At 46.8% G+C, this 12,169-nt stretch overlaps 1 protein-coding gene across 1 annotated transcript in view; it reads left to right on the top strand.

Moving 5' to 3' along the window:
• Window positions 1–2,138: 2,138 nt before the first annotated feature.
• The window catches only part of KLF7 (KLF transcription factor 7), a gene marked incomplete at its 3' end in the record, with an annotated part of 52,672 nt that continues 42,641 nt past the window's right edge, over window positions 2,139–12,169 (top strand). Inside the window, exon 1 of the mRNA XM_080347121.1 lies at window positions 2,139–2,914. Within this exon, the coding sequence (XP_080203247.1) occupies window positions 2,813–2,914 (102 nt within the window). The 5' untranslated portion in view covers window positions 2,139–2,812. The remainder of the gene's footprint in view (window positions 2,915–12,169) is intronic.

Genomic DNA, 12,169 nt, shown 5'->3' with positions numbered 1-12,169 from the left:
AAGCCTCTGCATATGGCCTCATTCTGACAAGCTCTTAAGAATAAATGCTGATTGAAAGCTTTTTCTGAAACGTGTATTTCTTGCATAGCCCTCTCGGTACCTGAGCTGTGTTATGATACCCAAGTGCTGCTTCTTTCTAGATCTTATCACCTTAGTCCAGCTCTCCCCTCTCCTGTATTTAAGTCTTCTCTTCCCAAGGTGCCCAGGAAAGGCGTTGCTTTGCCAGATCGACGCATGCTTGGAATCGGTAACGACGGTCTGTGAGACCTCTCCAGCAGTGCTCACTGCACTAACCTTCCCTCTCCTCTTCCCACTGACACATACATTTACACATTTATGGCTATATTTATGACAAAGGGCAGTTTATTATTCACATCCAGCATCGCATCCAGATTTTTTGCAAAGTTAAAGGTGCCGGAGATGGTCGTGTTTGAGACAACCTATGGCTCCCTAGGCGAAGGCTGGAAAATACACTGTTTTCACAAGCAGCTCACAGGAGATAAACCATCTTCAAGGGGGCTTCCCCAGGACCACCCAGACCTGCAGCCTCAGGGTCAAAGCCTGAGCAGCAGCTCCCACGAGCGATCCTGCTGCACACCCAAACAAAAGGAGCTTTTGCAGAGGTGAGACTACTTATTTGAGGAAACAGCCTCTGTCCAGTCCCTCCAAATTACTGCAGTTCCTTCAGCAACAGCTTCATTTCCCCCTTATCCTCTAGACTTTGACTCCTCAAGTGAGAGTGTGATGCTTACTCTTGCTTTATTCTAGTTACAGCAGTGTTGCTTGCCAGCAACTATTATACAAATATTTGAGGTTGGTGCAGCCATTATCTGAGCTTTCTTTAGAGGTTTATTCTAAGAAGCTTTCTTCAAACATGGCTTCCAAAATTGTCATCACGGACCCAGTCTTGGAAAAGGCAGTTTGTCTTCATCATCCAGGAACAAAACATACCATGAACTAATTAGCACTGATGAGTTTTGCTGCCTCATACTTTCACATCATTCCGAGAGGGACACCTGGCATGAGATGTGTGTACTAGTGGCACTGCACCAATTCACACCAGCTGAGGCCTGGCCCAGGCACCCTCATCTGGTTGCAGAAGGAAGACAATAGTAGAGACATTTTAGTCACTTAGGGGAAAAAAAAGTGTGATGCAACTGCTCTAAAACCAGATAGTTTAACAATCCCTGGCAGCATCTGCCTGCCCTGATGCCCCATCCAACTCACACAGCTGACAACCCACCATAAAAGGGCACTGGGGGGATATTCATCCAGCAGCTCAGTGGCTAGATATAACCCTAGCAATGTAGCTGATGGGACTACAGGGCCCTCCAAATTTCAGGGCAACAAAGAGAACATATTTCTTCTATTACTGGAACTCCCCCCATTATCCTGAAATGAGCACACTCATTTCTGCAATTCTTCCGAAAGCAGAAATGCAACTGCGCACAGAGCCAGAACAATTTTGGGGAAGCTCTGCACCACACTAACCATTTAAGGTCAAATAACTCATTAGCCAAGCCAAACTAGTATTCAAAGAGGGCTCAGATCACAGCTAAGCCTGGTTCAATGCCACAATAGATGCCTTAATAAGCATGGGAGCATTTCTGCAGGTAGTCTGGCTAGGTTAACACTCAGCACTACCCCTGCCTTCGAGGTGGGTTGCTGCCGACTCCATGCACAGGCACCAAGCACTGGTGGTTACACTGGCTGCTCCAGCTCGGGGTACATTCCCACTCTCTCTCCTCCCAGCACTCTCAGCTGTGCATCTTTCCCAGCCATCTGCGACTGAGAGAAAAAAGCACTTTTCTCACTCCGGCCACCCTCAGCCCCCAGGGACTCCCGAGCTAGTGGCTGGAGAGCAGCACATGGCCGCAGACGGCTGTGCGCAGCAGGGGAAGCGCGGGCTGCTCGGCAGCCACCAAGTGCGCGGCTCCTTCACTTTCCCCATCCCCTGCCCGCGCCCCGGGGCGAGGGCTCAGCGCCCCAGAGCAGCGTTTTCCCGCCGACCCCGGTAACCGGGCCGGAGCGCAAGCGCCCTCACGGCCCCCAGCGCGCCGCGCTCTGCCGCTGCCGCGCGCGCCGCCGCCCCATTATATAGCGCCCTAAAAATAGCTCGGTGCGCACCGCCTCGCGGGCCGCGGGGAGGGTGCGGGAGCCGCGCGGCCGGCCAATCGGAGCCGCCACCGGCGGTCTGGCCCCGCCCCCTCCACCCTGAGCGGCGTCGCCATTGGGCCACAGTGACTTCAGGCGCGGCACGGCCCCGCCCCTCCCGCCCCGCCGTTTACCCTACATGGCCACGCGCTGCCTGAGTGGGCCGCGCGGCTGCGCGCGGGGGGCGGGGCTGCCGTGAGGCGGCCGTGAGGCGGCGGCGGCCGCGGGGGGGCCGGGCCGGGTTTGCCGAGGGAGGGTGAGAGGAAAACGGGAGGAGGGGACGGGGCGGGTGGGGGGATGTGATCTCCCGAAAATAAAGAGGGGAGGGGGCGGGGAGCGCGAGCGCGCATGGCCGCGGGGCTGCGCGGTGCGCGGCGGGGACGTGCCCCGGTGCGGCGGGCGCGGGCTGCTCGGTACGCGCCGGCGCGCTCGTCCTCCTCGGCCCGGCCCCCGGCCCTCGCCGTCCCTCCACGCTCATTCTCTCTCTCTCTCTTTTTTTTTTTTAAAGTGTGACTGAAACAAAACAAAGCCAAAGGGACCCTGGATCTATCATTGGTTGATTTTCCTCCTTTTTTTTTTTTATGATCAAAAACAACCCCCCACCCGAGCAAACAAACACACACAAAAGCAGAAAGAAAGGGTCTTGCTCAGCAGCAGCATGGATGTCTTGGCTAGTTATAGTATATTCCAGGAACTCCAGCTTGTCCACGACACCGGCTACTTCTCAGCTTTGCCATCCTTGGAGGAAAACTGGCAGCAGGTGAATCATTTAAATTACTCCTGTAAATCTCTTAAGCACAGACAGTCGATGCATTGGGGCTGCATTTCTGATTTTATTTTTGTTATTTAATTCAGAGCTTTTTGTGTTTTGTTTCGGTTTGGTGTTGTATTAATTTTTTTTTTCCACCGCGTGGGTAGACCTTTAAATCTCTGTATTTTTTGCCATGACAAACTGAGCAGTCCATTCAAATGTCTGCCTTCAGTCCTTTCTGAGCACACCCGGCAGCACCTGAGATCCGATGGCATTCTTTAGGGTTTTGTTTTTATGATGACTACTATTTTTATTTTATTTTTGAGCTTAGCTTTTTTTTTTGGTTTTTGGTTGTTATTCTTTTAAACAAGGCTGATCACTTCTAGCCAGTGCTGACAGCTGGCAGCTGCTGGAAACAGAATAGATCATTCTTATTTTCAAGTAATTAGTATATGTCAATAAAAATTGCAGCTTAAATTGGAGATGGGAGGTGGGCAGGTGTGTGGAAGCACTAGCAAAAGGTTTTAGGCTAAATTCTGTAACTAAGGAGGTGACTCTTTTGTTTTTTTACTTTTTTCATTTTTCAGAAGGTGGGGAGAAACACACACTTCTTGCTGTATCTTAAAACAATGATGCCTTAGGCTGGTTCCAGTGAACCAGCATGTTTTGAGGCACCATAGAGTTAATATGCAGACAGAATTAGGATACGCTGAAGATGGAAATCAAGTATCACGAATGCATTAAAATGATGGCTGGTGGCGTGAATAAATAAGACCAAGGAGAAGAGTAGGTTACAGAGAAAAGAGTTGTATAAAATGAACTATGAGCCCAAATGCGTAGATCTATAAATAGTTATCAGCTGGGATAACTGAGGGAAAAGGAAAGACAGGATTCCTCATTATGGCAGGACATTGTGAGAAAATCCTGTTTCTTAATGTGCTTTTCTGGCAGAGGCAATATGCCAGGCGGAATTCTGGAAACTAGTGTCTCTTTAAAAGAAAAAAAAAAGAATCTGCTGGTGGGTAGGAATAGTGGAGTGTGGCTGGGCTGACATGTGGTGCTAATGCAGCGCACGGACCCGCCAGTGGGTTTCATCTTGCCAGTATTTACCTTAGTCTTGGCTGGCATAAGGGTAGCATGTGTTAGGTCTCCAGTAAGTGACAGTTTGGGACGTTCATTTAATTTTTCCTTAGAAGTGTGTGTGGGGAGAAATGTGGATAGTAGAGCATTGTCATCCAGCTAGTCTGGGGCTGGATCTTTAAAGGTTTACCCTAATAAAATTGTTTTGGCTTCAGCTTTATGTGTGTATATGCACACACAGGAGAGGTTTATTGACAGCTATGGTGTGAACACATTCAGGATTTAATTTGCAGAATGACCGATCCAACTTTGCTGTATCTTCTGAGGGGGAGGGGATGCTTTTTGTTATTAATATTCAGCTCGCACATCCAAAATGGTCACATCTGCTTTCCTTTTATATTTTTAACATGCTAATTAAACTGAAGATGTTAATATAATTGCATTAAAAGAATTAATTTCGTAGCATCGGTGTTGTTGGATTGGTTGCATATTCAGTTGCATATTAGTAACAGTCCAGACAGTCCAAAGCGAGATAATCTGTTGACATAGCCAGCATGGTTTAGGCAGTACTGTGTGTGATACTCCGTCTCCTGCTGCCTTCTTTTATGCGTGGAAGAGCAGCAGCTTTACACAGCACAATGTACTTACCCAAGCCCACTGTTACTATTGCAAAATTTAAACACACACATGCCTGGTTAAACCCCACTGATTCCACACATATGTTTGAAAAGAGAAGTTGAAAATAATTTATTACATTTTCCCTTATTTCCCCTCAATTCCTCCAACCAGTGCCTGATGTTTCTTAATAACATCCTGTATGTACAGTTTGTTTTTATTCCTCTGTTGCTCTCTGGACTCTCCTTGCAAACAACGGGGAGCAAAACTGGTGTATCAGTGGTGGGAGCAGCCTGTTCAGAGCACACAGTCATGCAGGCTTGGCAGACCCACTGACACAGAGACCCCAATTTCATTCTTCTGAATCACTTGGAGATGTAGCCAGGACTTGGGCATTTATTTATTTTAGGCAAACCGTAGGTGCTTTGGGACAAAGGATGTTTGTGCGTGGGTGTGTGTTTTTAAAGGTATCCCTTAAAGCTGTCAGACTGCAGTCGAGACCCCAGGGAGGAGAGCTGACAGGGCAGTGACTGATCCCTGTGGGAAGCAGCAGCTTTAATTTTGGGTTAGAACACTTGAGTGGGTCTTGGTTCTGCTCTCATGAAGAGCTCTGGTGCCATACTCGAGCTCCACAGAGGCTCCAGAGCTTCCCCCAGCAGCAAAGCAGTGCCCTGGGAGATTGCTTCAGCCTCTTAAAAAGGGAGAAGTAGTTGTGTTGGTCAAGAGCATGTTTCCTTATCACGTTGTGAGCTTCATTTGTTTTGTTATCAGCAGGTCCTAGCGCTTGGTGGGGAGAGGTTAGTCTGTGCCAGTTCCTGCTCGCAGAAATGGTGTCTGCTGTGATACCGTAAAAGATGCGCTTGCCCCACTGAAAATCAGAGCCTGCCTTGGTCTGAAAGTGTTGACACAGTCCTGTCTTCCTTTTCTCCTGAGTCTGGACCACACTTTTGTAGCTGCTGGCTGAAGGATACACAGACGAAGCAGTTGCTCATATTTCCGATTGTGAAACACCCATCACTCATGGAGGCACTGACAGCACAGGCAGGTTGCTAAATGCTTGCGTGCAGTCAGCTGATTTTCTCTCCCCTTTTTCCTTCCCACTGCAAGAGAAATGTGAGCAGGTTTGGTATCTATACTTTTGACAATTAGCATTGGAGTTGAATGAGAGGGACTCAGCAATATGTACAACACAAGCAGATTTTGCGTAGGAAGAGATTGTCATCTCTTGTGTAGGTTTCTTTTTCAGGAGGAAAAAAATACAAACAAAAAACCCCCTGCACTCCACCCTGGACATAGTTTACATTGTAAAAGTAGAAATACCTGAACTGGAAGCTGGAATTGAATCCATGATGTGTTTCATGTTAGTTTAAAACATGTTGCGAAGGGAGGGCTAGGTTTTTAGGCAGCAAAATCTTAGCTTCCCTACGTCAGCTTTGGGTGTACTCCTTCAGGCAAAACACTTTTGAGGTCAGGAAGGTTTTTTCTTGGAGTGAGGAGGTCAGGATCTAATGAGCAATCCATAGCACAACTTCATCAGGAGAGAGGGAACTTTATTTAGTCTTTATTTAGCTTTTCCAGCAGCGTTGAGCCACCACAGCACTGAAAGAGATGAAAGCAAGAGGTGGGCTCTGTGCATTGGAAAATAAGGTGTCTGCTGTGCGTCAGCTGGCTGGTATCTCAGCATCTATGTGTTTCTGCCTGGTGTTTTCATCCTGGCTCTGACTGACCCGTCCTGGTTGCTGTCTGTCCCTGCGAGCTGCCTCTGCAGTTCAGGAATGGGGTGGGGGGGAGATTTCAGCACCTGCGGTGCAGCGGGAGGACCTCTGGCCGCACACACCATCGCTCAGGGGTAGCCGTCTGATGTGGCATCCCCGAGATTGGAACCAGACTGCTGCGAGAGACAGTGTGAGGCTGAAGAGCGCCTCGTTACCCTACAGAGGAAGGAAGTGGGTAGGAGGCTGTTTTTGAGGGAGGTGACTGCGAGGAGCGCAGACCGTGCAGCTGCACGTGGTCCTGCTCCCCATGTGCCACACTGTTAAAGACAGGGAAAGCAGGGCTGAGGGTTGGGGAAGGCTGGACGTGGGGCTTCAGCCTGTTCTTCCTGCTGAGACTTCACAGTGTCATTGGGGGGTCATTAAAAGATCGGTGTGCAGAAGGCATCTTTTGTAGTCAGATATGTCACCTCCTAGGGGTAATATTTCAAACCCTATTCCCACCCCTATTATCCTTCTCCATAGGCCCCTTGGAGGACTGTGGACTCACCATCCTTCTGTGGAGAAGGGGACTGATCAGGAGACATTTTGAGGCTCATTTTGTATTCTGTGGGGGTCAAAGGGCAGACTCTCGCATGACAATTCCCATCATGTCGGAGCACAAAGAACACGCAGATGCACAGGGTCACTGTGTGTAGCTGATGCAGGTGTACAAAATCAGATGGGCTTAGGTGCCAAACCAGGGTTTATTCTAAAAAAGCCAGTGTTTCCCACATGTGTCATCGGGTAGAACAGGTCTAATTGGCTGGCTAAAGTGGAAATAACATTGTATCTTTTGTCTGATAATCATTGCCCGATAACATTTCCTCTTGCCTTGGCTGACCCGGCTGCTCTCAGCTGCAGCAAACAATGATCCTTCCAGGAGAAATGCACGTTTCCTGTAAAGCACAGGAACAAGGAAGCCTTTGTTTTGCTCTTAACTCTGTCGTAGAGCTTTCTTTGCATATTTTTAATCAGGTCTTCAGGCCTCAGTTTCCCCATTTCTGAAGAGACTGATAACAATGAAGCTAAGGAATGGTCTTTGAGGGGCTGGGTGGCTGAGTTCTAACCTGCCCTGGCAAAGTGCTTTGAGATCCCTGTGCTGTGTAAGAGCAGAGTATCCCAAGGTGACTAATCTAGCAGAACTCTTACATCTTAATGCTGACTTCTGTTTGGCAGACAGGGTCATTTTCAGGCCTATAGGAAAAATTTCCACTGCTACTGGAAGGGAATAAATCACGCTGGAGAACATTCCTGCCTCCCCATCGTCTCCATTGTTCTAGTTTAATGGCATAGTTGGCCACTACATAAACTAAACCATCTCTTTTAATATTGCTATTTCATCTTGGTTCCAGTCACAGTGTAACACATTTCTTAAGTGCTTATAGCACATCGTGCCTCTTGAGAATAACTTGCAGGAATGGTTGACTTCCAAGAACAGCCACATGTGTGATGCAGTGTATTTCAGACTCTGTGTGCCGATGCATTTGTACCTGCAGGCTCTCTGCTTGCTCCATGTGCTGAAAGCATGCTCCTATCCCCTTACAGAAAGAGATGGAGAAAGACAGGAAAAAATAACTTGAAACCACTGTCTCTATTGCTTCATGATTCCTTAATTACGGAATCTGTTGTTATAAGTGATTATTTCTTCGCGTTATGAAAGTATAGAGCCCCACAATCCACGTTACAGGTCTTAAGTAGCTGATTATGTGTGTGACTCGTGTCAAGTGATTTTGAAATGGAGTAGATACCTTTAAGCAATGCACAATCATAACGTGGGTACTCAGCTAGAAAATATTTTCTCTTATTTAGCTGGGATGCTTTAACCCCTGCTCCCCCACGTCCACATGTTTCTGTATGTTGTATTGAATAGGCAATGCATAGATTAGAGTAGGCTACATAAAAATCATGATATATAGCTAGTCTGCAATGTGATACTTCTATGTGGAAATGGCAGAAGGTTATCAGTTCCACACAGTAGCTTCACACTATAAGCTCTACAGGGTGGAGGCAAATGGTATCTTCTGGATATTGTTGTATCGTTGTATTTTCTCTCCGCTGAGAAACGTTGCATATTGCTTCTCCATCCTGCATTGGGAAACATGTTATGGGGAGGTGACGAGGAAGCTGCTTCTGTTTGACTCTAGCTGCATATGAACAACCTGGATTGCAATTATCCTTATAAATCAAAAGGATTTTGCTCACTGGCTGAACAGCGTTGGTGTTCAGTACATTAAGCAATGGGGTAATAGTACACCTCAGCTCCTATCAAGTTTGTCACCATCTGCAGAGAGAGAGAAAAATAGTAGGCTTTTGATTACCATGCTCAAAACCTCATAAACAGTTATTCACAGGTATTGTAATGGGTGGCAGTTTTCTTTTTTTGATGGTAAACCTGAATTCTGGAGAGTTAATAAAGGTATTTTCAAGAATGGTGCTGAGTCCCTCTTACTTTATATTCTGTTTCCATGGGCTCTCAGGTGCCTCCTGCCCATTCCCTTATGTATTGATCTGCAGTGCCCCACCGCTTCCAGACTCCCAGGAACACTCAGGAGCTGCGAGTGCCATTGTTGTGGTGTCTTTCAGGCTCAAGTTGCAGGGATCACCCACCCGAATTGTTGAATGTCTTCTCCACACAGATCCTCTTTTTTTGGGTGCTTCTGCCTTGGTCCAAATTAATGTGGATTCACTTGAGCTACAGGGTTCAGCTGATTCTGTAGCAAACCTACCAGCAAGTCTCTCCTCCCAAATTTTCCTGAGTAGAGGACACATTTGGATGTTACACATGTACATTCCCCAGCTTGATGCTGTTATATTTGAGTCCCTACCAGTTTTCTTCAGTTAGCTTCAGTCATGATTAGCACTACATGTGTTTTGAGTGTCTGAGTTTGGTGCTCTCTTGGCTGTGTCTTCTTCCCAGCATTGCCGCTTTGAGTTGAAAAATTGTGTGCCTGGGTCCCAAGACACTGAGACTGTCTTTAAAGTCACAGACTTAAAAAAGAATTTGATTCCTTGCTTCTGAGCCACTCAAGATCTGCTTTATTGTCTTCTCAGAAATAAAAGAAAGGTGTGATATCCAAGAGTCACTTGATTCCCGCAGCATTAAGAAAGTGCCACTGTTGTGGCATTTTGAGAGCTGACAGTGCAGAGATAGGTGTGTATGTCAGAAGGAGCTTGTGTATCGCTGCGTTCACCAGGCTGTTTTTGCCATCCCTGCTCTGGTGAGCAAGGCTGCCCGACTCTTCATGGTGCTCGTTCTTGTGAGAGCAGGGTTCATGTCTCATTTTCCCTCTTAGAAGAAATCATTTTAGCCTTTGTGCTCAAAGATAGATACCTTGGGTTTCATCAGGACACCAAACCTTTGCCTCTCAGTCCTTCAATTACAAGATGAGTTGGCAGCTCTTCCGTTCAAAGAGGGCTGTGGCAAGGATTCATGCGATGGGTTTGGGGCGCTTGGGACGTTTGGGGCTGCCCCAATCCTGCTGGCGGGCCCTGAAAGCACCTGACAGCTCCTGCACGCCTAGCTCTGGGCGGGCTGCAGCGTTGCCTCTCTGAATAAATGACATTAAATATCCAAAAGGTAAGCTATCATAAAATCCCCCTTCCCAGAGATGTGTGTTGTCTTTGAGACAACCTGTGCAGAGCAATAATTTGACCCCCTTCTCTAGGTTTTTAATAGGTGTCAGAATTGGGTGTAAGAAGCTGAGGCAAGAAGGCATGGATTTTTCTTGTTTGAAAGGTTTAATATATCAGCTCTGGTATATTAAGCTGCTCTGATGCTCTTAATCCTTTTAAAGCAGGTGCCCATCCTCTTCCTGTTCTTACACGTGAAGGATCCTTTCCAATCCAGAGCATTACCGCTCAGTGCAACTGTGTACCCATTACATGTGTTATTGTTTGGAGGACTATTAAGGTGCATGTGATATACTTTACAACATACACTAAAGAGGCCAAGTCATTTACACACAGACTGCATATTAATGCTTGCTGAAGGTCTGGCAGGCGTTCTCAAGTGTCATAACAGTTTCGAACATGGTGCTTACAGACCATGTCTCACTTGTCCTAATCCTCTTGGTTATTTCCCAGCATTGTGGACCTGAGTGCAAAGCTGGGGTTTAAATCATACGTGGGGGTCAATAGCTCCTGCTCTGCAAGGGGTAGAGAAGTGGGCAATGACACAGGTGAGCTTGGGAGACAGTGGGATTGATGGGGAGGGATGCAAAGGAGAGGAATGCTGGCTTGTGAGAGGCTCTTCTGAGACATTCCAGTTAGTGTACCAATTTACAAATCCTACCCTTAAACCTGAAGCCTCCCAAGGTCAGTTTTAAAGGGACAGTGGCATAGGGTTGACATTTGACCATGGTGGACCTTTGTAAACCAACATATTTTGACAGAAACTGCAATCAATTAAAGAATCTCCATCTATATAATTAAAAAAGCCCTGGAAGCAGACTTTGTGTTTTTTTGGATGGGATCGTCTTGCCCACCTGCTGCCTTTGCGGCTCACGTGCTGCAGCATCCTTCCCATGCAACTGAAGTGATGGGAAATCAAAGTGAAAATGACTGTTTGTTTGGATTATGCGGTGAGGAAGAATGCATGCAGCATAACAAGTAAATTAGATTTTAAAAATGCTTTCACTACTAATAGGCTACTATGCTGTTAGGCATTTGGTTTTAATCTTGACTCTCAAGTGGGCAAAGTTCATTTTCAAGCATAGGGAAAGTTCTTGGGTTTGTAAACATTTGCAGTTTCTGCTGACTTGTCTTCACTCCAGCCCAGGAGGGGAATCAGCATTGGGCTGAATTGCTTTGTGCTGGTGGGGATGAAGTGGGAGTTTGCCTTTAATCTCCTGCCTTTTTTCTCTGCCGGGGCTGGATGGAAAACAAAGGTTCCAGTGAGCGAAGGCCACAATGAAAACATGTTCAGTGTGTGGAAGAGTAGAAGGGGTGAGAGATGATTGCTTTTTACACCCAGAAGGAATGTTGGCCACTTCACAGCACTTGGGTGTGATGTTAGACACCCAGATTTGAGTCCCTGCTTTGCTTGGTTCAGATCTGCCCTTCCAGATTACACCTTGGATGTGTGAAATTTCAGTGGATGACGTTGTAGCTCCAAAACCAATATATTCCAATAAAAAAATTTAGATTGGCCAAATGTTTTGTTTTGTTTTTGAGAACATTTGGTAGAAATGTTCCAACCAGCTCTACTTTCTAGAAGTTTTCCGGGGTGCCTGGCCTTGTTTTTGGTGAGAGACTTGGTTTGGCTAACATCTTTGTCTTTGTTATCAATTTTAGCCTTTTGTTTCAGGGCTTGCACCCCTAAAACTCGTTTCATTATTTCCCAACTATTAGCAATTTGGCCAGTAAAAGGTATCCACACTCTCTGTGTCCTGTGGCTCTCTTGCGTGTTTCAAGAACTGCAGCCACAACCCTACGCGATGCTGTAAGCAATGTCTGGATAACCCTGGTCTCTAACCTGGGTTTCAAGGGTGCCAGCCCTGCAGGGCTTGCTGCCTGCTTCGAGCTGGTGAAAAGTAGTAAATAATCCTGTTTTGGGGTTTGGTGTTTTCATTTCTTTCTTTTGGCCGCCCTTGTCATCCTAGAAAATTTATGCTGCTCTGAAGAAAATATTCCGCTCATCTGCAAGCTACTACCGCTGCCATGTGAGTAATACAGTATGGAAAGGAGGAAGGGAGAAGAAAGATGGGAGCTGGTGTTTCATATGGAAAGCATCAGCCTAGAAGTGGCTTTGTTTCTGACACGTGGACAGTGGAGAGGCTGTTTGCTGCTGAATGGAAAATCTGTGCTGGTGAATAGA

This window comes from Nesoenas mayeri, assembly GCF_963082525.1.
Source record: "Nesoenas mayeri genome assembly, chromosome: 6".
Taxonomy (NCBI): Eukaryota; Metazoa; Chordata; class Aves; order Columbiformes; family Columbidae; genus Nesoenas; species Nesoenas mayeri.
Note: the sequence above shows the minus strand (reverse complement) of the source record. Positions and strands in the feature narration are given on the sequence as shown.